This window comes from Ixodes scapularis, unplaced genomic scaffold (genome assembly GCF_016920785.2).
Source record: "Ixodes scapularis isolate PalLabHiFi unplaced genomic scaffold, ASM1692078v2 PGA_scaffold5__190_contigs__length_132052651, whole genome shotgun sequence".
In the NCBI taxonomy this organism is placed as follows: Eukaryota; Metazoa; Arthropoda; class Arachnida; order Ixodida; family Ixodidae; genus Ixodes; species Ixodes scapularis.
Window position 1 is genome coordinate 62,686,736 of NW_024609880.1, and position 25,810 is coordinate 62,712,545.

At 46.5% G+C, this 25,810-nt stretch overlaps 1 protein-coding gene across 1 annotated transcript in view; it reads right to left on the bottom strand.

The window, feature by feature from the left end:
• LOC120836986 overlaps positions 1-25,810 on the bottom strand; it is a 47,491-nt gene that overhangs the window by 11,781 nt on the left and 9,900 nt on the right. The window contains exons 3-4 of the mRNA XM_040206143.1: positions 7,801-7,889; positions 6,601-6,672 (exon numbers count right to left, since the gene is read on the bottom strand). Of these exons, the coding sequence (XP_040062077.1) occupies positions 6,601-6,672; positions 7,801-7,889 (161 nt within the window). The remainder of the gene's footprint in view (positions 1-6,600; positions 6,673-7,800; positions 7,890-25,810) is intronic.

Genomic DNA, 25,810 nt, shown 5'->3' on the forward strand with positions numbered 1-25,810 from the left:
TAAGTGTTGCGTGTATGGACACCGAGAAGCGACTTGCAAGCGACCTCCTATTTGTAGCCGCTGCGGAGATTTACATGAGAGCAACACGGAGTGTTCGGCGCAAGAAAAGTGTGTCAACTGTGGACAACCTCACGCTGCCACTTCTTCATCCTGCCCCAAATGGAAGAAAGAAAGCGAGACTCGCAACTGCGCACGTCAACATGCCGTTGATTTTCGTGCTGCAAGGACAGCTGTCCAACAGTATAAGACAGCCAACGCAAATCAAAATGGTCAGCCCCCTCCAAGCCCACCGAAAAAAAGGGAATGATCCCATCAAGGAGCCTAATGTCAGTGCTGTGAATTACGCTGCAGCACTTCAGCGAAAAGGCAAAACGACGCAGGGAGCATCTGAATTGAACAACCACCACACCTGCACTGTGGAATCGAAAGCCGACACTGTCAGACCAGCATTGAATTTGACGCCTGCACTGAAGCCGCAGCCTCCTCCCAGCCCGAATGCTGAACCTACAGCTAAATCTACAAGGGAAAGCTGGATTCCACTTCTTCAGAAGGCAACCCGCATGGCTTACGCTTTTCTATCTACTGTGGATGCGCAGTGGGCACGACTTCTCCTCTCATTCCTTAACATGATTCTTCCTCTTATGGAGTCATAGTAAAGGGAGGGAAAGCCAACAGGCCGTGTCAACGAAACCGGAACCCCAAATTCCCATCGATTCTCCAATGGAACGTGAACGGCCTTCGAACACGCATTCCTGAACTTCGGCAAATTCTACAGCAGAGAACCATAGATGTAGTTGCACTTCAAGAAACCAACATCCTACAAGGTGAGGTACGACTCTCTCCATATGTTTTCTACAATTCTACCACAACTGACTCAAATACTAGGTCTCGAGTTTCACTTTTGGTGAGATCAAGCCTCCATCAAAGCGTCCTGGACCTTTCAGATCTCTGCTCATTAACGGCAGAGTATGCGGGAGTCATAGTAAGGCTCGGCACGCAAGACACCACAATAGTTTCCATTTACGTAGCCCCTGGGAGCACATGGGACCCTGATGTGTTGCACCAAATTCAACAGAGAGCTAAAGGTGAACTTTTATTAGCTGGAGATTTTAATGAACACAACATGAACTGGGGTGATAGCCGAACCAACAGAAGGGGAAGACGCCTGGAAGACACCATTGCGGCCCTGAACCTCACAACTCTAAACAGCGGAGCACCCACATTTATCTGTAAAGGGGTCAGAAAAAGCGTCCTTGATCTCACATTTGCATCGCCTGCGATCAAAGTGTCGTGGGCAATGCAACCAGACACATGGGGTAGCGACCATGTTCCCATCATTATAGCCTCGCCGAACGCAAGTGCAGTCGCCACCAGAACATGCAAAGTAGTCAACTGAAACCTTTACCCTGAATATATGGCAGCATCGGTAACTGCGGCTGACGCTACAGACCTACCTGCCATCATTGAAAACTGCATTCGACGAGCGACCCGACTAGTGAAGGTTCCCATCACGCGACCTGTCCCGGACCTAGAGTTTCTCAACCTCCGAGCGGCACGGAGACAAGCCCAACGACGGGCTATGCACACAGATACAGAATACGACTGGGCACGTTACAAAAAAATAGATGCGGCGTTCAGGAGGCACACGAAAAAATTGCAGCGCTATCAGTGGGCTCAAAAATGTATTTCCTTCGGGAATCCGAGGGGAGCCGCGCAAGCTTGGCGGTTAGTTGGCGCTTTGGCAGCTGCGAAGGTCCCTTGTCACCCAATTGCAGCACTCGCCATCAGGAACGACAAAACCATGACTGAAACGGCAGAACTCCTAGCTGATGAATTTGCGTGCCCCCTTCCTCCACCAGCCGTGGCTTTACCCCAAGAGCTGATAGGCCCTTCCATTTCTCAAGCATCCACAGCAGATGACGACTTCACCATCTTTGAACTGCAATATGTGCTCCGACACTGCAAACGCCGAAGTGCACCCGGGCCAGATGGAATCACGTATCAAGCATTGAAAAACATAGACCAAGCTTATCATCCACAATTTTTGGAGACACTCAACTCAATATGGAGAAAGGGCATTCTGCCTATGACCTGGCTAGAATCAATTGTAATTCCGGTATTGAAATGCGGTAAGCCGAGCCACTCCTCCTCATCCTATAGACCTGTGTCCCTGACAAGCTGCCTGGGAAAGATACTTGAGCGCCTGGTCTTGAGACGCCTGACGGCACCTAGAGCAATCACATGCGCTGCCACACCAGCTGTCAGGATTTCGTGCAAAGAGGTGTACGGCAGACGCAATGGGCGACTTGGCATCTGCACTCGAAGAGGCAAAAGCACGCCGCAACATGCTTCACTGTGTGTTCTTAGACATAAAGCGGGCATTTGATACACTTCCGCATATTGTTATCCTCCAGCGCCTCAGACATCTCGGAGTAAAAGGGAAAATGCTTGAATACATTAAGGCATTTCTCTCTGGTAGAACGATTCGGGTCAGGGTCCCGGGAGCGCTTAGCAGTCCACGTACTGTGACTCAGGGCGTTCCTCAGGGAAGTGTCCTTAGTCCTTTACTTTTCAATGTGGCCATGGCAACGCTTCCAAGCTCACTTCGCCAGCAGGGACCGTTCCTTGTACAGATATCCATCTATGCGGATGATGTGGCTCTTTGGTGCGCTGGCCCAACTCGAAGGGCAAGGAAGATTCGTTGTCAACTCCAAGAGGCACTCGATACAATCTGCATTGCCATCGAAAAACTCGGACTGACACTTTCCCCTAGAAAACAGCAGCGCTGCTTTACCGTCCGAGAGGACGCCCCCCGAACGAGCGCTGCAACTCAAGATGGCTGGGATACCAGTCAAGAGAGTGAGGACACATAGATATCTTGGATTGTTGTTGGATGATCGGGTAACCTGGAGACCGGAAGTCCGCAAAGTTCTCTCCAAGTGCCGCAGCCTTCTCGGAGTTCTACGGTGCCTCCGCGGCCATGCTTGGAAAACACCACAACACGCCCTCCTTCAGTTATATAAAGGTTTAATCCTTTCCCGCCTACATTATACTTTGCCACTTCTCAACATCGGACCAGCACAACAACGTGATGTTGAAACATTTCACCGTGTGGCACTGAGGATGTGCGTCGGACTGCCCCGATACGCGGGAAACGTTGCCACACTCGTTGCTGCCGAAGAATGGCCTGTTTTTCTCCGGGCTGATGAGCGCGCCTGCCGTCACCTTGCGAGAATTCATGGTGTGTCCTCTGGGAGCTACTCTCACACGTCCTTGACCGCCCCAACTCCCTCTTTGGCTATTTGGCTAGACAGTTCGAAGATCTTATAGGACCGCCCGGACATATCCCTCCACCCCCGCAGCCTCATCTAGAAGTACCACTGACGATAAGGGAAACTCTCCCTTACATGCATAGCAAGGCGAGTGTTTCTGGGACAATTTCTCGCCTTTTGACCCAGGAACTACTCTACACAGAGTATATTGGATGGCTGCAAGTATACACCGACGGCTCCACTAGTCCGGCGACAGGAACTACCACGACAGCAGTCTTCATCCCAACTCACAACGTCTGCATTGCAGACAGACTAAACTTCGCCACAACCTCTACTACTGCGGAGCTGGTGGCTATTTGGCGGGTTTTGGAGCTTCTAGTGCGAAGTGGAACGCCAGGGAGAGCAGTCATCCTCACAGATTCGAAATCTGCTCTTCATCTTCTCCGGAACCCCGAGACTGGCACTCCATTAACTGCAACAACTGTAACATCTGCCAGGTCGGCTGAAAGAAATGGTTGGCAACTTGCTTTTCAGTGGTGTCCTGCGCACACTGGAATTGCGGGAAATGAGAAGGCGGATGCCCTTGCTACTGAAGCCCATGAACTTGAGACCCCAACCATTTCCCTTCGCCGGTACAACGAAGCATGGCGATTTATACGAAATTTCTACCAGAAGCGCCACCCACACCGAGAGACGGCTGAAGGACGGCCCCCTCCAGCAATCCCCCGCAAGCTGTCAAGAGAACAAGCGTCAATGTTACATCGGCTGAGGGCAAACTGCGCAAACACAAGGTCAACTCTGCACAAACTTAAACGAGTCAATAGTCCTGATTGCCTACACTGTGGAGCCCTAGAGGACATTGAACACGTGCTACTAGTATGCACAGAATACGACGAAGAGCGTAAAACCTTGTTTCAACGCTACACTTTCAATGGACTTCCTTCCTCCAACACTCGGGAACTCCTCATCCCAGAAGCCCCGCGTCGGCTTGTCCAGAGGGCTTACCAAGACCTCTTGGATTTTTTGAGTGAGACTGGTTTGGCAGACCGTCTTTGATCAAATACCAGACACCGCAAACAGCAAGGTTGTTAAATTGAAACCCACACTTGTGCCAAACCCCCATCACATTATTGGACTGGTTTCCAAATTTCCACACTATCTCTTTTAGCCACCTACGGCTACTCCCCCTTTTCCAAGCCGGGTAGCGACTCGCCCCGTACAGGAGGCCAACATCTCTCCCGGCTTTCCCTTTCCTTTTCTGGACCTCACAAGAAGAAGAAGAAGAAGGGGGAGGGATGAGGCATCGTGGCACCAAAGGGCATTGTCACGCAAGTGGCCTGCAGTGACGCAGCGACCTGCAGTGATAACGGTTGCTATATACGAACGTTGGTATTCAATAAAATTCGTTGATCGTTGGCTTCCTATCTGTGAGTTATCGCAGATTGCAAACCAGCGCAAGGGGGAGCGTCAATTCTGCGTCAAACTCGGCAAATATAGAACAGAGACCTTTGAAATGATTCAGCAGGCTTGTGTCGAAAATCAATAAATTTTGCGCAGTGTATTAAGCTGCACTCGCGCTTCAGGAATGGCAGAACATTGCTGAAAGACAAAGAGAGGTAGGGCGACCTTATCCGACCTCTCCTGGACTGCGGTGACGTTCTGCCATTCTTGAGGCTCAAGTGTCACTCAAAAAACCTCGCACACCTCACTGTTCTTGACATAAGCCTTCAAATCCATTTTAGATTTTGCGAGTTCGACGTAAAATTGATGTTCTCTCACGCTTTGGTTTGTGGTCTATATGGAGAGATCGCCATTATGGTTGTGCATGTGGTCAAGGAAACTGGTGTGGCCCAGTTCCAAACGTTCACAGAGCGACACCCTTTGGTATAATGTCGCAGCAAGGTTCCCGCCTTCGACTGCTGCACGCACATCGCTGTGCTATTCTTTTTTTTACGCTAAAAAATCAGTTCCAGAACTTTTTTTACGACACCTTGTGGTTTTAGGAATCCGGCCTCAATGTTTTAAGGCCTAAGCACCAATGATTAACACGTCTGTTTTGAAACTACAAATGCAGCCGCCAAGCCATGTGCGAGTATAGTTAATTTTAGGCACGTCTACTGCCGACTCAGTAACCGCACTTGCTCGCCATATTGTGGTTATAAGCCCCCCAGTCGTTTATGCTCTTCGTCACCGTGCACTGATTCGACTAGGGTCGGAGCTCAACACACAAACCACCGCACGACAAGTCATTCGGGAATCTGCCATGTGACAGCGAAAACGTGACGCTTCTGCTCAACAATCTCAAGCAAGTTGTGTCCTGACTCCTTATACAGAGCTAAAGTCACTGGGACTAGGCCGGCTTACCAAAATCCCTTCTTCTCTATGCCCACCCGATACCACACCTAATTTAATGAGGTGTGGTATTGGGTGTTCCAGGGTTGCGGTATCGGGGGTTCCAGGCGGACAATGCTCGCAACCGAATCAGCGATCAGCTTGACACAAATCATCCCACCCATTCTTTTCACCATTCGTCGCCACCCTTGCTTCACCTCTAAGAAAAGGAATATGTGGCGAGCATTTACAGAGAAAATAAAGACTATACTAGTTTTCATTTCAAGAACCGCAGTAAAAAAATCACGGCTCCTCGCAGAGGATTACTAATTTCTTCCTTTCTGCGGAGAATGAAGATACAGTTAGGTGTGTTTTTGATTAGATTTGTGTTATCTTATCAAGACGTGCACGTTTCAAACGCCAAAGGCATCGCTTCTTCCTCCGACAACCCAATTTTGTAAGAGCTACTTTGCGGGGCGAATAAACAGTGCGCAAAACATGCTTGAAGGCGTAGTTTGAACCAGAAATTACAAGGCGCCAGAAGTTGATTACCAAGCCCATTTGCCGACTCGGTGACAGGCAACCATCTGTCGCGTGCAACACAATTATGACTTTTGTAAATAGGCTAATTAATGTAGAAAAGAGACATTTGCAGGTTCAAACTTCAAGGTTGTAATATTTATGGTGCAAATGGCAAGTGATATTCCTTTTTATTGGGTTATGAAACGCTTTCCTGAATATGGCAAACTGAATGTAATAGCAACTAGGCATGAACGGCATCTAAGTAAAGAAAAAATAACGGAATTATTTTTGTCAATTGACTTCTCAGCGTAGCATTCAAACACATTGTCTGCAAGTCTAAATGTTACAGCAAAGAACGAGTGTGCCACAAATATTTTGTTTATGATTTTCTAGTCAAAGTGCTTAAAATTGATCAGGTCAATATGATTAAGCATAATACAAATTAAGCGCAGTAAAAAAAAGAGTTATTACTTACTTTTATCATGATCCCTTTGTAAGGTGAAGCAGGTTTTGTAGTCGGTAAAAAGCAGCCGATAATCCTTGTAACCTAAAGATTTATTTACAGATATCACACCCACAGAGCATGTTTTTTACGGCTGACAATGTCAACATTATAAGATGCTGTTTTGACTTTGCTACTCAAAATAACTTTGAAAAATCGGCGATATCATGCCTATCAAGGGAAACTACGAGACTCTTATTTGACACCGAGTATTTTTTTTATAAAGCTAATCGATTTAATCAACTTCCGGTTAGTCGCTTTCCTAACCAGCACAAAGCGAAAAAATTGGGGAAATTCTCTGTCCAAAATTCTACGCTATGCTCACATATGTTTTATTTCGCCTGCGGCTTGCACTGTTCCACTATATTCAGTGACTCCTTTTTTTAAATAAATTTGACGTAGAATGTGTTTGAGGGGTGAATTTTTTGCGAGAAGTGTTTCACTCAAACGCAACAAAAGACCGTCACATGACCGAATAATCATGAAGTATAATGGCCCATAACAGGCAATGCAAAAGGATAAAAAGCGCAGAAGGCGTACTTAGGATATGATTAGTTACACTTCATCGTAATGCTAAATTACGATTACCGAAGTTGAACGAGCGGCTGAGATCGAACCTCGGACCTTGCGGTCCGCAGCTCGGCGCTTATGCTCGACGTTACAAGGAGGCGGCGAACGAGAGCACAAGCAGCTGGACTAAGTATAGCCCATGGGAGCCTGCAGTAGCAGGCGACTGTCGGCGCGGGTAGGTGACTCCGCCCCTGAATACATTTTAATTTTCCTTAATCATTCTGATAGGACAGGGGTCATATCAGTGTGACGTGTATGCAACGCGCATGAAACCACCCCGAGCTCCAGGTAACCAAGCATCAAAAATAATAACGCACGCATAATCCACGCACAACACATTCTGTGCTTTCAGTGTTTATGAGGATTAGGAAGATAAATGTACGTTTTGATAATTTTGTCTTTGCTTGTTTATCTAAGAAAGTTTGATCCCTACTCTTGCAGAGCGACTGCATGCTTCAAGAGTTTTTCTGGGCATGCAATTTAATTTCGGTCAAAATATTTGTTTTTGGCGATGCAGCAGAATACGTTTCTTGATTTAATGAACTAAAAATAACGTTATTTATCTTAACGTGTGAGTGTAAAACAATATCAGTAATGGCTTACCTCCATAATAATAATCGTAATCAATTTCCATTTCGTCTTTTTGTTCGCTAGAATGCTTCACCTTGATCCACATATAGGAATCTGGCCAGCTACGGTATGAAACAATGAAACGAACATCATTATGCAAAGAACCATACAAGACAAATATTAGCCTCCTCAAGATTCCATAAACCAGCTTTTATAGTATATCTTAATAGTTTTCGTGCAATCGTTTAATCGAAACTTTGATAACGCCTGATTAAAACTGAGCTACGATGCGTAAATAGTTTTCGAAGTTTGCATTCAGTCGCCCAAAGCATAAACGAAGGTAGGGAAAGGCACGTAACTATCAAATGTTTAATCCTTTTCTTTTTTTACATAAACTACGTCAGTATTTTTAATAGAGACTTCGAAGGAAACGAGACACTTCTAATGATCAATTTTTCCACGCGTGCATCTGAATATCGACGCGCCTCGCACGCGCATTTTCTTGCTCGGCAAAGAATTAACCTGCACGACAGATCAGGTGACTGTCGATCGAGCGTGCACTCACCACTCACATTACTGATTTAAAGTTGCGAAATGTGAATATACGGGGTGTTCTCGAGTGCTTTCGGGGCGTAAAAATCGTGTGTATAAGCCAGTGAACAGAGTGCCATGGAACTGTACACAAATGTGTTTTTAGATAGTTCATTTATCATATCTAAATTGGTAAATATAAATGTATAAAAAATGCATGTTTTTCTTCTTTTTTTTTATGTGCTGGACGAAATCTGTTTACTTAGGAATTCCGTTTATTATCGGAACACGGTGAGCAACGCCAACATGGCGACAAACGCACTCGTCGAAAAATCTCTTCATTCCATCTTCTTTTGTCCTCTCCTCCCAACTGCCATTGGGCTGACTCCTTGGACATAACACCTCTCCCCTCGCAGGCAAGGTACGTGGGGGGCGGCCGTCTCGCCCGGTTAGATCTCCGCGAAGCCGTTCTGTCCAGCTGCCTCTTTGGTGCCGCATAGTTTCTGGTTCTTCATCGTCCTGGCCCATGCCCCATGTGAGCGTCGCTGTTGTCCCACTATTTGCATCTTCAAGGCGACGTTTGTGAATCTGGTTCAAGTGTCGGCGAGTGATGTCAGTTGCACACTTAACAAGCCACGAACGACGACCCATTGGTCTAACTAGGATGCCAAGAATTCAGTTAGGCTTCTTCAGAAACTGCCGAACCATTACTTCTTCTCCAGGTTGCAGTTGCCTGCTCAGCGGTAACTTCTCTATTACTGTTTCTGACTCTGCTGTCGGTACGAGGCGATCGAGGAGAGTTGGTAGCTCCCGATCAAACATGGCCTTAGCTGGAGTAACACCTGTTGTTTGGTGAACCGTACTATGCTGACGGAACAAGAACCGTGAAAGTCTCGGGTCCACCGATACAAACGGTTCTCGGGCCAGCGCTTTCTTCAGCTCGCCAACGTGTCGCTCTGCCTGCCCGTTGGTAGCAAGATGGTATGGAGCCGACGTTACGTACCGAACTCCATTGTCCTTGTAAAAGTTTTGTACACGAACGCTGTTCCGTTGTCTGACACCACCTTGTGTGGTATCCCTAAGGTCGCAGACAGTGAGCGCAGTACATCAATGACCGATGCCGATGTGGGATGAGGTACTTGTCTCACTTCTTCCCACTTAGTATAGGCATCCACAACTACCAAAAAGGTACGTCCCTCCAAGGGACCAGCGAAATCTACATGAAGCACATGCAATAGTGCTGATGGTTTCGTCTACGAAGGAATCTGAGCTTTTCCCGGATTCGTCTGCGTGCGCTGGCATGGATCGCATGCTGCAACTTTTGTTTCAATGTCGTCATCCAAACCTAGCCACCATAAATAACTGCGCGCACAGGTTTTCATGGCCACGACTGCTCGATGGCCTACGTGGACCAGTGCCATTGCTTGCTTGCGGGCTGCTGTTGGCATTACGACTCTTGCGCCCCAGGTGATGCATCCGCGTTGAATTGCTAACTCTGTGGCTCTTCTGCCATAAGCGGTGAAGTCGTCTCCATTCAGTTGCTGTACCGTGCCCTCTTGAATCGCTCTGTGAAGTTTGGACAGAATCACGTGTTCCAGCGTTAATCTTGCCACCAACTCGGCTGCAAAAGGCGGACTTGGAAGGGCTTCGAACATGAGGATGTAACCAGGAGCGTGAGGATCCTCGGTGCAATCTGGTAACGGCAACCTACTTAGCGCGCCTGCGTTCTGATGCAACTTGCGGGCTGGGTATTTCAGGTCGTAGTCGTAGGCTGCAAGCTTTAGACACCAGTGTGTCAGGCGGGGTGAAAGTATCTAAGGGACCGGTTTCTGCGGTCCGAGAATTCCCAGTATTGGCTGATGGTCGGTCGCGAAGGTTACCGGTCGTCCCGCAATATATTTGTGGAACTGGTTGGCTGCGAAGACCACAGCAAGGCCTTCCCGATCAAGCTAGGCGTAGTTGCGCTGAGCAGCACATAATGTCCGGGACGGGAAGGCTATCGGTGCTTCTCTGCCTTGACTTTCCTGCTGGGCTAGCACCGGACCTACACCATACGGTGAGGCGTCATATGAGATGAATAGTGGCTTTGTCTCATCGTAGTGCGCCAGGACTGTACTCTTCAGGATCAGTTTCTTGAGCTCTTCAAAACTTCTCTGATGTCTTTCTTCCCATTGCTATACGTGTCTTTCTGTAGCAGCTCATACAGTACGGATGTTACTGTGGTTCTCTGGTCGTAGAAGGCCAACATGCCCAGAAATGACTGCAGAGTCTGCTTACTAGTCGGAGCGGTGCTTCCACTATCGCTTGTACCTTTTCGTCTGTGGTGTGTATGCCCTTAGCATCAATCTTCTGGCCCAGAAAATGTACTACCGGTACACTGAAGCGGCACTTAGCCTTGTTAAACGCAAGTTTGCCTTTGCTAGTCGCTGTAGCACGGCTGACAATCGTTCCTTGTGCTCTTGTTCCGTGGCACCACTGACAATGATGTCGTCGAGGTACACACAGACACCGGTTAGCCCACTCAATGTGGTCACCATGAACCTTTGAAATATTGCTGGTGCTGCTGCCACACCAGAAGGAAGCCTCTTCAACTTTTACAGTCCTTTTACTGTGTTCACGGTGAGCAGCTCAGCCGTAGATGCAGTCACGTGAAGTTGTTGGTAGACGCGCTAAGTCGAGGGTGCTGAATGTAGTTCCTCCCCGTAGACTGCTCAACACTTCGTCCGTTGTTGGCAAAGGGTAAAACGCCTTTTTCGCGGCCTCGTTCACGGTGCTGTGGTAGTCACCACAGAGACGAATGCTTCTATCCTTCTTTCTCACCAACACCAACGGCGTGGCCGAGTCAGAATGTTGTGTAGGCTCCAAAATGCCTTGTTGTTCCAGTCGGTCAATCTCCGTCTCGACGGCTGAACGGAGCGCAAAGGGGACGGGCCGCGCTTTCAGAAACTTGGGTCGTGCTTCATCTCTCAATTTCAGGTGTACTGGTGGTCCTACTTGACCACTGATGGTCTCGAAAAAGACTGACTGAAATTTCTGTAAAAGCTGCGTAATGTTGCCATCGTGTGTGGTTTTGTGAATGCCACTGACTGGAATGCCCAGTGGTTCAAACCAGTTGCGTCCGAGCAAGTTGCATCCAGCGCCTTGGACCACAATTAATGAAAGCTGGCAAGTCTTGGTTGAGTGGCTGACATCCACTGTTGCTGTTCCGAAGACTTCAATTTTCTGGCCTGCCCAGATGCTCAGACGAATGTCATCTGGTTGTAAAACAGGTGGGTTTGTAGGCCATACAGCTCGAAAAGTATCACTGCTGACCAAGGTGCAAGCGGCACCTGAGTCAAGCTCAAATGTCACTTGCTGACTCTGTACAGTGAGTGTCACTGTGATTTTCGGGGTGGTGGACTGACTCACTTGCTCCTGAGTAAAGGTCATGCAATGTTAACATTTGTTGTTCAGGAGGTTGAGGCTCTCTTGATGTGCCAAAGTAGTTGTTCCGTTGCGGCCCTTTCTTTGTAGGTTTCATTTTTGAAATGCAGGCTTTTTCGATATGGCCTCGCTTCCGGCAGTAGTGGCACGTTGCTGTCGCGAACTTGCATGAGTTGGGGCTGTGTACTTCGTCACAGCGCCAACAGCGTTTTCCTTGCCCAGCCTGTGTCCTGTAAAAACTCCTCAATCCTGCACTGGTCGTGGCTATGTTCACTTCCGAGTGGTCGGATTTCGACTTTTGTTGTTGCTGAACAGCGCTCTCCGCGCGGACAGCGAGATCATAGTCCTTGGAAAAAGTGAGATCCTTCTCCGCGAAGAGTCGCTGCTGGAGGTGCTCGTCGCGTAGACCACACACGAGCCGGTCGCGTAACATCACCTCCAATGGCAGCAACGTCGGGTTAGCAACCCTAGCTGCAGTTCCTGTTTGCAGCGTCGTCGTTGCTCCAACGTTCGCCGTTCCAGTTGCAGGTGGCATCGTTGTTCCGATCGCCGATGGCAGCGTTGCAAAATTACAGTGCGTGGCTAACTTGCGCAGCGCTGCCACGTAGTCGTTAATTGATTTTCCTGTCAGCTGGTTGCGTCGCTGAAACATGGTCCGACTGTACACCTCAGATGGGCGAGGTTCCAAGTGCGTTTTTAACGCACTAACAATGTCGGTGTAGCTCACCTGGTCCGGCGTACTTGGGTGTAGCAGCGCACACACAATGTCGTAGGTGTTTGCTCTGCATAGCGTGAGCAAGTGTGCCCGTTGCTTGATTGGGTCGGTCACGTCGTTCGCTTGAAAATAAAACTGGAGACGACCGTACCACGATGCCCACGAAGTGCCGTTAGAGCCGCTAAACTCTTCCATGCGGCCGGCGAAGTCAGGGGGGCTATGTTGCGCTTTTTGCACTCCCAAGGGACTAGGGAGAAGGAAGTGACGTCAACAACGCAGCAAATGCAGATTGGATGTTGATTTTGTTTTCTTCTGTCAACATCCAATCTGCGTTTGCTCTAGTCGTTGACGTCACTTCCTTCTCCCTAGTCTCCTGGGAGTGCAAAAAGCGCAACATAGCACCCCAGGTGTGCGGGCTGCCACACTTGCGTCAGCTTGCGTTGTGGGGTTATCCACGGGGGTCCGACCTTACTCGTCGCCATTGTTTACTTAGGAATTCCGTTTATTATCTTATCAGAACGCGGTGAGCAATGCCAACATGGCGACATTCGTCGACCAACGTCTTCCCTTCGTCGTCTTTTGTCCTCTGCTCCCAACTGACATTGGGCTGGCTCCTTGGAGATAACCCCCATAAGACTTTTTGCAGATGACTGTGTTATCTACCGCCGCATCACCAACCCAGATGATCAAGTACTGATACAGCAAGACCTCAGCATGATTTCAGTTTGGTGCGGCAAATGGAAACTGAGATTGAGCATTAACAAAACAAGATTTGTAGCATTTGCCAGTCAGCCTCCTTCCACGCAAAGGAATTATTCCATTAACCACGAAGACATGGAAAAAGTTCGAACATACAAGTACTTAGGAGTAATTTTTTCAGAGGACCTCACCTGGAACGATCACATCCATAACACCGTTTAAAGTGCATGTAAATCGCTCGGATACATCAAAAGAAACCTTTTCCGCTCATCTCAGACAGTCAAACTAACCGCCTACAAAGCATTTGTGCGATTCAAACTCGAATGCGCCAACATCATCTGGTGGCCTCATCAAGCATACCTTTTTAACAAGCTCGTATTTGTTCAAAACTAGGCATCAAGCTACATCATGCTTGACTATCCACAAACCTCGAGTGTCACTATTATTAAAACCAACCTGGAGTTGAAACCTCTAACCGTTAGAACCAAACTAGCCCGTCTTGCTTTTTTCATGGCATCTACTACTCATCATTGGAATTTCGTAGCCTCTATCTCCAGGATCCATCTTACATTTCAAAGCGCTGCGGTCATCGACTAAAAATTCAGCCTCTCTTCTCCAGAACAAACACATTTCAAAATTCACCCTTTTTACTTGCTACTGCCGACTGGAGTTCCTTACCCGCTCACATCCGTCCATGAAACTAATACCAATAAATTTCGCGATATTTGTGATTCTCATTTGTAAAGTGTGATCAATAAATGTTTTTTATGTGTTTCGCTGTTTACCTTTTGATATTGTACATTGAATGCTGTATTTATCCCCCCCCCCCCCCCCCCTCATGTAATGTATCCCAATTGGGATACCTTTGAGAAAAATAAATCTGGTCTGATCTGAACAAAAACAGAAACAAACCGTTGGGATGACGCTCCTACTCACATAAGGCACCATAGGTACCAGATGGCACAAAATCTTGCAATCTTGTTCAAGATTAACATTCTAAAGCAAATTCAACATGTCCCAGCATGTGCGGTGCAATACTAAGCAGCAGCGTCAATCCGACGGTTCAGCTGTTTTATACTCCCGCACATAGAAAAAAAAGTTTTTAGTCGAGCATTTTATTTTAGTGCTACACTTACAAAATTTGAGTATAATTCTTACAGAATCTAAAAATATATATTTTAAAACGTTTCATAGCGCACTGTTCTCTTGCTTATCTATACAAAAAAAAAAAGAAAAAAAAAAAAAGAAGCTTTGATTAGAGCACGAGTTGCGAATAACGCCCTGGGGTATTAGAGGATGTCGAACCGAATCCGAACCGGAAATCGGAGCAAAACCGTTATTGTTGACCGAACCAGAACAAAGCCGTAAGCAAAAATAAATATCTGTTATTTAACCCGAACCGAAACAAAACCGTAATATAATGTGGCGGTTAGCAATTTATTGGAAAACGGTTCGGCGTCATAAATTGTGAATCGCGCCTGCTTTTTTCGGGTAATGGCGAGAAGTCAATTGAATATTCTCAATGATGGCGGGAGCGACTCCGTGCTGAGTCAACAAAAGTCATCGATGTGTAAACATTTCAATATTAAAAAGACAACCAACAATATTTTACCACCATGTGTAGCATGCCTTGGCGTTTCCCAGTCGACGCGGAGGCGTAATGTACTTGTTATGACTATGACTATGACTAAGACACCTGGACGTATGCAACGTACTGTACATGTTTATAGCTTTTATTGTTATAAAAACACAACCCTTCTTTCCCTCTAAAAATATAAATAATATGCTTCGAACTGAAAACCAGAACCGTGACTTTTGTCTTAAACCGTCGTTTTGAACGAACCTTGACAAGATAAATGGTAAACCCTCTTTTGTGAATAGCACAATACTAAAACAACAGCAACAAAAACAACTGAGGTCATCGTTTTTTAGGACCACCGACCCTGTGCGGTCACAAAATATATTACCAAGGCACCGTATTTAGTTTTTATTTCTTTTCAATTTGCCATCGCGATGCCTGAAGTCTGAGTTTTTCGAATATATCTGAATTAACGAACAATTTACCGGCCAGTGTTTTTTCTTTTAACTTCTTCAGATATCTGAAAACACGGAACACTACAATTGAAATCCCATTATGATTGATTAGATGTTGAATGTGCGCACATGAATCTTGAGGATGCAGGAGTGACCTTACAAAACTATTTCGGGCAGTCTAGGAAAATTATATCCATATTTTAACGACTCAACTTCTTATAAAGCCACGTCGTATCGTCAATTTTCAAAACAATTTCCGCAGACGTACTTTCAACCGACGTCTATAGAGTAAAGGCGATAGAAATGACAGATTTCTTTTGCCACGTTACAATAGACATCTTGTAACCATATTTCTATCAAATTCTTATAAGCTAGACTTCACAGAATGGCAAGGTGTTGTGCGGAGAAGCGACATCGCATCCAATTGGAACTTCCTTGTGGAGGTTTTTTTTTTTTTTGTTTTGTTTTTAAGACTGCGTCGAAAAAAAAAACACCCTAAGTTTTATCGTTGGTGATGCAGTTCACGAAAGCTTATAACGGACATTTCGTATACTGTATTGGCGGAAAAAAAAAAAAAGAAGCAACATACACTCTAAAAAAAAGCCCGTGAGTCTGCTTTCCCGCACAACACTCGGAGAGCCAATCACCGCAACTTACGGAGGCAGTCTGAGTTGTGACATTAAGCAATGCAAGCGTGACGTTTTGCATTGCTTAATGTCACAACTCAGACTGCGTTTTTTGGTCTAAACATATGTTTCGGCATTGTCATTCGTTGAGCTGGCTCTGTAAGTTGCGGTGATTGGCTATCCGAGTGTTGTGCGTGAAAGTAGACGCACAAACATTTTTTAGAGGGTACTTATAATCTGTTTTGCCTCCTGGGATGGTGCTCATTCAAATGATTGCCTTTCAATTGTGCGGTATATATCAGGGACTAAAACCGAAAAATATAAGGTTTCGGTTACGGTTACAGTTACCGTTTTCTGTTGATATCAGTGTGTCGAACCGAAAAAAATACGGGTTCGGTTACGGTTCAGGTTCAGGTAAATTTATTTTGTTCCGGTTCAGTTCCGGTTCGATTAATTCGATCCGCGAACCGGTTTGGGGCGCTGAACCAGTTCGCGAACCGGTTCGGAAATTATAAATGACAAATTGCAACATCAAAATAAACTACAAATAAAACATCTGAAATCAGCACATACGAAACGGGATACATCGTAGTGTAAGGCTCAGGGATTTCTACCAGGAATGGTTTCTTTATGTGCACTCAAAGGTTACCTCACCGAAGTTTACGCATTCGGACTTCATCTAATTGGGTCCGACGCAGTAGCTGTAAAATCCGCCACCTCCTTACAAACCCACTTAGAAGTAGAACTCGCTAACTATCCCGCCACCTCGGCGTGTAAGCAATTGAAGGAACAGTGGGGAGAAAATACAGCTTTTTTTATTTGAACTAGCCTTCGGTAACTCAAATTAGACCCTTAAAGAAGTTTTCATTAAACAAGATACGGAATATGAAAAACACTTCACCGAACGCAACGCCAGAAGGACGTAATAGGATAAATATTAAAATAGAAGAGTTCGCTGTGTCACAAATATGTTAGCTTTTAAGTGCCTATACGAAACCGGATGCATTATTATCAAACTCCACAGCCTTTTCTTTTCTCATTCCGATGGAAGCAAGCTTCAAGAACTCGCGCGTTCTAGAAACGTGTTATGAAATGAGCACACAGCAGCATTTAGGATTTACGAGATTGTAGAAAAATGAAACCCCGTGACGGCGATTTTTTTTTTTTTTTTTTTTGCATAGCCTTTCAATTTTCTTTCTTCCGTGCAAGCCGCGACTAGCACAATACTGGTTCCTATGTCAAGATTCATGGATGCAGCGTTTATATTCCTAAGACTGAGTGGAGAAGAAAAATATGTAAGCGAGGTGTGTGTCTGTTGACGGCACTTAAAAAACAAATGGCATTGATAGCACATTCGTTGTCAACAGCGCGTGGCCGAACCGTTTTGACATGAGCCGGTAACCGTTATTTTTTTTCCGGTTCAGTTCCGGTTCGGGTTCATCGCGATAACAATATAACGGTTCGGGTTCGGGTTCAGTTCCGGAAAAAATACCGGTTCGGTTCCGGTTTTCGGTTCGGTTCCGGTTCGACACCCTGGTTGATATCAAATTTGTTTCGATTTTTTACGGTTCTATTTTTTACGGTTTCGGTTGCCGGTTACACGTTCTTAAAAACCGGTTTATTTCAGTTTATCCAATAATTTGTTTTATTGAAATGCTAGACAGCCGTTTTATAATAAACTGTTTAAAGTATAGCGCCAGATATCTGACAACGGTAAATTTAAGGAACTTAGAAACGTATTAGTACTTCTAGTTGGACAAAAGTGGCACACGTTTCTAGCTCCAACGCTTGTTCACTACATCCACCTGCATTATATAGTTTGATACTCGAGGATACATGTTGCTTCCGCTACTCGGGGATCCATCGCATTCTATATAATAAAAATAAAAATAAAAGTCTCTAAAAAATTGGGTTGTGTGTATGTTTATGCAACCTAGAACTTAGTCTACCTCAGCGGCCGAGTTGTCTCCCAGATGTACAGTCGGGGTCAAAAGACCCCTGGACGCGCGAGCTGCGACTGAAATGCATTGCTCTGCCATCTGCCGGCGGGTCGCCTGGTTTCGAAATCACACAAAAGTGCCTGCAAACATGTGTGTTCCCGCTCTTCTGCGGCGCGTTGCGTAGCTCAAAATCGGGCGCGTGGTACCGCCTCGGAGATAGCGCTTGCGGCTGACGACCGTCTGCTACAGGTTCCGAAACTCCAGATACCGCCTACGGCATTGCTCCGCACTTCGCCGTGTCAGCGCACCTTGCTTTATAACCAGTCGAGCTTATCGCTCAGTTGAGCTGCCGTGACTTCTTGCTTTGTGGGTGCCATGTCAGTAAGCGCTATCTTTGAGGCGGCACCTGGGGATCGGTGGCCGAGTGGGCTGAAGCGCACACCCAGCTCGACGCGCGTGGAGCGAAAGCTCGCGCTGCAGAACCCAGGGATCCTGGGTTCGAGCCCCACCCCTGCCCGTTTCGATCTGGATGAGCATCGTACCGGCGTGCGGTTGTGTATCACTACTGCGTGGTGCACGTTAAAGACCCCAGGCTAGCGGTTGTACTGCACTGGCTAAATTGCTCATCTACAGTGTAAACCAGTGTCGCCCCTACTGGCAGACCAACCTTACGCTGTATAAATCACTCAAACGTCCAATTTGACTTTTTTTTTTTTTTGAGGCGGCACCACGCGCCCGATTCCGAGTTAGGCGCCGCTTCGCAGAAGGGCAGGAAAACGCACATGTTTGAAGGCACAGTAGGACGCGCATGCGCTTATGTGTTATCTCGAAACCAGGCGACCCGCCGGCAGATGGCGGAGCAATGCATTTCAGTCGCAGCTCGCGCGTCCTGGGGACTTTTGTCCCCCACTGTGCATGAAACATTTAACCAGTGCAGTGCATCCGCTAGCCTCGGGTCTTTAACGTGCACTACGCAGTAGGGATACACGACCGCACGCCGGTACGATGCTCATCCAGATCGAAACGGGCAGGGGTGGGGATTGAAACCAGGATCCCTGGGTTCCTCAGCGCGAGCTTTCGCTCCGCGTGCTCCGAGCTGGCGTGCGCTAGAGTTCCTGTATAGGCTCCCTAAGGGAGCCAGAGTGGCGCTTTCATCTCCGTAGCGCCGTCTTTCCTGCACGGCATGTTGATCACGCTCGTCACGTGACTGAATTTGGCGAATAGCGGCGCCGCGCGTTCGAGTCGCGCGGCGTGCTCAAGGGAACGTACGTCGGGGCGCGTGCAACGTCTACTTTCCTGCACGGCACTTGATCTGGCTCCTCACGTGATCGGATCTCGGCGAATTGCGGCGCGGCGGCACGTGGAAAACAAACGTGCAACTCTGGCTCCCGTAGGGAGCCTATACAGGAACTCTAGTGTGCGGTAGCCCACGCGGCCACCATTATAAATCTCCACTTTCTTGTTCGGCAGCGTTTGTAAACAACCCTCAGAAAGTTCCCCATGGGTGTTGGAAGAGCCATTCGCAGCTTCTCGTCGCTATAATTTAATGCGACCTAAGATATGCAGAAGAGTTTTCGCCCATACTGACGGAAGGAGCAGAACGGAAGGAGCCCTCCTCTAGTAAATACTGCTAAGTGGAGTAAAGTAATAAAGTCGAGAGCTGGGCTATACTCCGTTTCACGATAGCTTGGCGAACTGTGGAGGCTGCGGCCCCCGCGACCCAATAAGGGTGGCGGAGCAAGGCACGTGATAACACTCGGTGGTGGAGGCCGCCAGGCCCTCGTTACCGCCACAGCAACAGAGCATCCGCGACAAAAAGTAGTTTTAGACTTCTTTTTCTCTTAACGGCAATTGAATTCGCGCGAGTCCCATATATAACGAAAAGATACGAAGAATAAAGAATAAATAATCACAAATGTATGAGTTTAAATTATATTTAAACCAAAAAAGGGACGCGACATTCCGTATCCGCTCGAATGTTTTTCGCCTTGCAGCGCCGTGGCCGTTGGCGATCGCCGGCGATCGCAGCCGTGTAATTGTCTGTTTCCGCTTAAGACATCGCACTGTGCCCTGGCATTAGCACCTGTCACAAATTCGCGGTTAATTTGAGCGTCTCATGAACTGTTCCCGAAGTGCCCACTACCCTAGCGGAGAGCACTGTCGGAAAAAAAAAAAAAAAGGTGTATTCTTACACCCTTTGTCCCATATAAAAACTTCAGTTGGACGTACAGTGCACTGACGTCGATCTGAGGATACGAACTTTCACGAAAGGCTTGATAGCCGTGTGGTGCAATTTATTCATATAGTTGATGCACGTATTACTGACTACAAAAAAAAATTGAGGAAGAAAACGAGAAAGGACGGGACAACCACAAACTTCCATATAGAAGTTTGTGGTTTCCGTCCTTTCTCGTTTTCTTCCTCAAGTTTAATTATCTCTACCAACCCGCTCGTTCTGTCCTTAAAAAAAAGATTGGATTTTTTTTTTTGGTCTTGTTGCAAAAATCTCAGCGTTTTCTTTTTGTTGTCAAGTTATCAAGTTATCGTTAACTTTGGGACCAACTGTTCCACTATAGTGACCTGTACGTCGAATTGAAGTTTTGGGGTGCATTATATAGGATAAAAGGATGTAAGGTGATACCCTTTTTTTAGAGTGTGAGATATGTTGCTGCGGTGGCCGTTCATCCGAAGTTGGATGGTTTCGGGGCAGACGACTCTTGGCTAGCAGACGACAGCCGGTTCCTCTGGGCCTCGCGTCTCGCATTTGGCGCGGTGACACAAACGCTCCCGTGACGTCAAGCCACGTGCCGCGCTCCGACGTTCTCATTGGGTCGCGGGGCCCTAGCTTCTACAGTTCGTCAGGTTATCGTGAAGCGGAGTAAAGTTAGTGAAAGTCAAACATAATGTAAATGGAATAGCGCAAAACAAGGAAGACTTAGGAGAAGAACGAACACAGAAAGCTGTTAAAATATGTCCTGTGTTGTTCGTTCCTTTCCCTAGTCTTGTTTGTTGTGCGAATGCTGATGCAGGTGGTTATATAAAAGCGCACGTATCTCGTTGTCCGATTCTGTGACGCCAGATAAATTGCGCATTTATATATAAGGGAAAAGAGAAAAGGTGCGGACGCACTATGTTTTATACACCGTTTTTTTTTTTATTCTTACAGATTTGTTTAAAAAAAAAGCCATGAAAGCTACACTCATGCTGTTTGTGCGGGTGAGTTACACGCCCAGAAGGACATTATGTGGGTGGCTAATCTTTGCGATAAGTCGGCTAATTAATTAATATTTACTAATTAACTTCTTAATTAGTGAAAATATAGATATGGTTCCGAACATACTTCCTGAGCGTCGTCCAAAACCCCTAAATCAGTAATTTTTAGAAAGACTGAGCGCATGAGAAGCGCAGTAGTGCGCTGAAGTTACCACTCGTGGAGCAGGTACAAGGCTGGGGCTAGATAAAAGACGGAACGATTGCGCGGGCGCATTACCGAAGCCGCTAGCCTTGTACCTGCTCCATGAGTGGTAACTTTAGTGCACTACTACGCTTTTCACGTGCTAAAAGTCTTCCTGAAAATGACTTATTTAGTGGTTTTCGATAACTCTCAGCAAGTTGCTAATTGGAACGATTTGTCTAGTTTCACTAATTAAATAGTTAATTAGTTAATTTTAACTAATTAGTCGACTTATCGCAAAGATTAGCCACCCACATAATGTTTCCCTTGGCGTATAACTCACTCGCACAAACCGTATAAGTGTATAGCTTTCATGGCTTTTTTTTAAAGTAATCTGCAAAAAAAATAAAAAAACGGTATATATATATATATATATATATATATATATATATATATATATATATATATATATAAAAATTAAAAATGTGCAGATAACTAAACCTTACTTGATCGAATTGATCAATGTTTTAAGAAAGCACCGTGAACCAAAATAAACGGCGGAGTCAGGATTTTAAATATAGGCCTCTCAATATCCGGTAGGGTGTGCTTATATTATATTATAATATACCGTATTTACTAGAGTATTAACCGCACTATTTAGGAACAAGGCCCTTGCTTCTACTTTCCCGCAAATCACATATACAACCAATCATCGCATTGCGCATAAACGCTATAGCGAATAACCAGATCGAGAGCACGATTCTCCATACAAATACAATCTTCACAGATCGTATCTTCACAGATCGTATCTTCGCGCAAAGAAGGTAGTAGTTAACGTTTGTATAAGCGGAATCTGATCTAAGACGGTGAAGACGGTAAGCAAACTTGCGTGTTAAGCCCCGCGTACATGCCAGGGGAGGCGGGTCATGCGCTGCAATTCTTGAAACCGGATGTCTATGCTGTATCCAGGTTTGGATTGCTATTTTTGAGTCAGTCTGGGTCGGAAGCTGTAAAGTAGCAGTAGGTAGGAGCAAAGCGTTGGAAGCCAGTTGGTTCGCCTTTTCATTTCCAAGAATGCCGACATGTGAAGGTATCCATTGCACTCGAATGTTACAGCCTCGGAAAACAAGTAGGCGTCCCAAGTTAAATATCTCACGAGTCATGTTGGCATTAACGTCTCTGCCACTTCGAATGCTTTGCACTGCACACTGAGAGTCCGTTGCGAGCAGCCAGTTTTCTGGTGGCCTTTTCAAGATATAAAGAAGAGCTGCGTGAATTCCACAAAGCTCGGCCGTAGTCGATGAAACAGCGAGGAATGCCGTGATTTTCCATGAAAGTCAGGGATGTCATCATATACGGTGAATGGATGTTGACTCCACGGTGAATCGGCTGGAGAACGCTGAACAGCTGGTGTAGATACGAGCGCCTCTATCAAAGTGCTGCAGTGTCTGCCATAATGAGAACAATGCCGCCGTTGGATATCCTCGTAAAGAGAACCACCGCTGCTCGACTGGGCGAGTCGAACCAGATGGCGAAGAGCCCGTTCCTTTGCGTGCAAAGATACTGGCATTTCCTGGGCCTCAATCCACGTTGCCTCTATTCGAGAGTAAGAGGGGAGCCCTAGGGCCATCCTTAGTCCAGCGCGATGGCGTCGTTCCAGCTGATCCCACAGAGAGCGAGTAGGGGGCAAGTACGGCGCGACATAAAGAATCCGAGACAGGTTCAGCGCTCGATGCACGTTAGTTAGGGCTCGAGGAGTTGGTCCCCAATCAAGGCCACGAAGCCTACGAATAAGAGAGGTTGTCATCGTGCTCTGCCGTACAAGAGTAGTTACGTGGCGACGCCAGCAGAGCCGCGAGTCGAGATCAACGCCCAGATAACGGTAGTTTCGCACACGTGTCAATCGGATCTTAGATTAAGTTAAACGTTGAAACCCGTGGCGAAGAGGACGGCGGGAACATGCGAACACAGCCGTCTTTTGTGCCGAGATGGAGAGGCCTTAGCCATAGAAGATAAAGAAGAAAACTGCGTTAGTTCACCATCTATTGCCCTACAGGAAAGCGAAAAAAGATTCTTTCGGAAAACCAGTATCTGAGATGGCACAGAAAGATCGAGTAGGAAGAAAATGAAGACATTAATAGAGGAGCAACAACATTAAATGATGGAATAAGTTCCGAGAAGGTAGCCACAACGCCAGCAGACAAAGAGAGGAAAACGAAGGATCATTATTAAGTAGTGGGTAGTCCAGCGATTGCTTGTCTAGCTAGCCCCCCAATTAATTCTGATGCTTGTCTTTACTCCTTTCTCCCTATTTTCGTAGTTCAGCTGGTTTAACCGTTGTAATATGTACCACCAACTAGCTCAGCTTCTACCCCCTGTTAGTTATCTTTCTAGTCATCTGAGCACGCCTATTCTTAATTTCAACCTTCTGAAACCGGAGGTCCTATGCCTCTGTATTGCAACTTCCATCTGCCAAGCAAGACTGCTCTCTCGGAACATACAAAAGAAGATCCTACTGGTTGAAGTGCAATACTTCTTTGGAGCGGTAAAGCCATTCCAGGGGCACGCTCAACGAGTGTCCAAGATCCTCAGGTCCGAAAAATGGCGGCAAGTCCGCCTCCTCACCGATGTTCTGCGAGATAGATGTCCTACCTACAACTGATTTTCCAACCACATCGCAATGACAAGGTATACGACGGAGAACCTATGGATTCAAAGTTTCCTCCCGATTTGGCGTCACCTTTTGGCAGCACATCGACTAGTCAAGGAACTTGAGAAGAAGCATCCGATCCAGGTGATCGGCAATGTAGAGATTTCCACAACAGCAAGACAGGTGCTGGAAAAAGGGCCTAAGTTCGCCATAGCTCCCAAGCTCGAGAGGGTGGACAACGTTGCTCTCGTAAGGAAGATAGCCGCCAAGGCCCCCCAAGAGAAAGGCCCTCAAATTATAGATGAGGGCATGCAAGCCTTTGAAAACCTCAAACACTAGGGCAAGGCAAAGGTGAGCTTCAGGTCTACCATTCAAGAGTTACGAAGGAAAGACCTTAAACTTTGCGTCTCGGACAAAGAAGGTGGTTTTGTGGTTCTGAATTCAAACATCTATGAAGAAAAGGCCCAACAAGCGATCAATAAGCATTTCATTAAAGTAGACGATAAACGGGCAAAAGCAGCAAAAAGAACCATCATTGACCTGTTCGACCAAAATCAAGCCAGCCTTTGCACCAAGATCAAAGGAGCGGCAAACGGCCAGCTTTCGGTGTTTCTCTCCGCCAAAACGCACAGAGGGCATTCCTTTTCGGGCCATAGTCTCCGAGAGGACAACGTGGCAAGCATGTGTTTCAAGGTTTTTGGCACAACATCTCCCAAAAATACACATTGAGGATCCATTCCGGATTCCCAACTCAGAGCAAGTAATAACTTATCTTGAAGAAAAAGGAAATAGTATAGTATAAGGGTTTTCCTTGGACGTACAGGACATGTACTACTCCATCCCTCAAGCAAGGCTGTTGCACGTCCTCAGAAATACCATTGAAAATCAAGGCCATGCGAAGTTCCAAAATGGAGCAGGTGTTAGCGTAGATACCTTCTTGGAGTTTTTAAGGGTTAACCTCTCCGCAACGGTAGTGACTTACCAAGATCAGCACTTCGTCCAGAAGAGTGGAGCGTGTATCGGGTCAAAAGTGGCACCATATTTGTGCGACGTCTTTTTAGGCGCGTGTGAGGTTGCTATACAACAAGCTTTGAAAGATCCACGGGTTGCAGTTATTTTTCGGTATGTTGATGACTTTCTTATTTTATGTACCACCGAAGTTGATGAAACATCAGACGGATGCCTTAACACCACTCTTAGGGATTTTCAAACAAATTGCATGGGCCTCACCTTTACATACGAGCTTCCCGTTGATAAGTCTATCAGGTTTCTGGATTTGGCCTTAGACTTCCAAAATGAACACGTTTGTTGGAGATACGAAGCGCAATCGGGTAATGGGTTCCTTCCCTTTGACTGTGAACATTCGAAAAATGTAAAGCAAGGGGTCGCCACCACAGCTCTCACAGCTAGCCTCAGAAAAAAACGTGTTCACATCAGATGGGACGAAGCTTCGAGACTCAAATCTCCAGACTCCATGAGGCCGGATATCCGAGACCCTTCTTAGCCTCCATCTGTGAAAAACTCTGCCAAAACATCAAGACATGCAGCCGAAAGAATGATTCTAACACACTAAAGAAGGTTCCTAGATCACCTTTCGCGGTGGTTCCGTATATTCATGATGTCACCCATATAGGTTGAAAAAGATCGCCACAAGGCAGGACGTCAAAGTAGTGCGCTTGGCACCCAACAAGGGGTATGCCATGTTCCGGAAGGTTAATCTAGTGGAGGCCAACAACGGCACTTGCAACACCAAACATAAGAATAAATACGTCCAATGCGAAAAGGGAGTAGTTTACAACATACCACTGTCATGTGGGCGTGTGTATATTGGACAAACGGGAAGGTGCGTGAACGATCGAGCACGTGAGCATGCAGCAAACATAAGAGCCCTAACAGGGCAGGGCATTTAGCTGCTCATTGTCGAGCATACACGTGCGAGGCCAAGCTCGAAATGGGAACCATCTTAGCTCACCACAAAGACCAGCTCGCCCGCGAAATACTTGAGGCCTTGGCCGTAGCAGATAAAGAAAA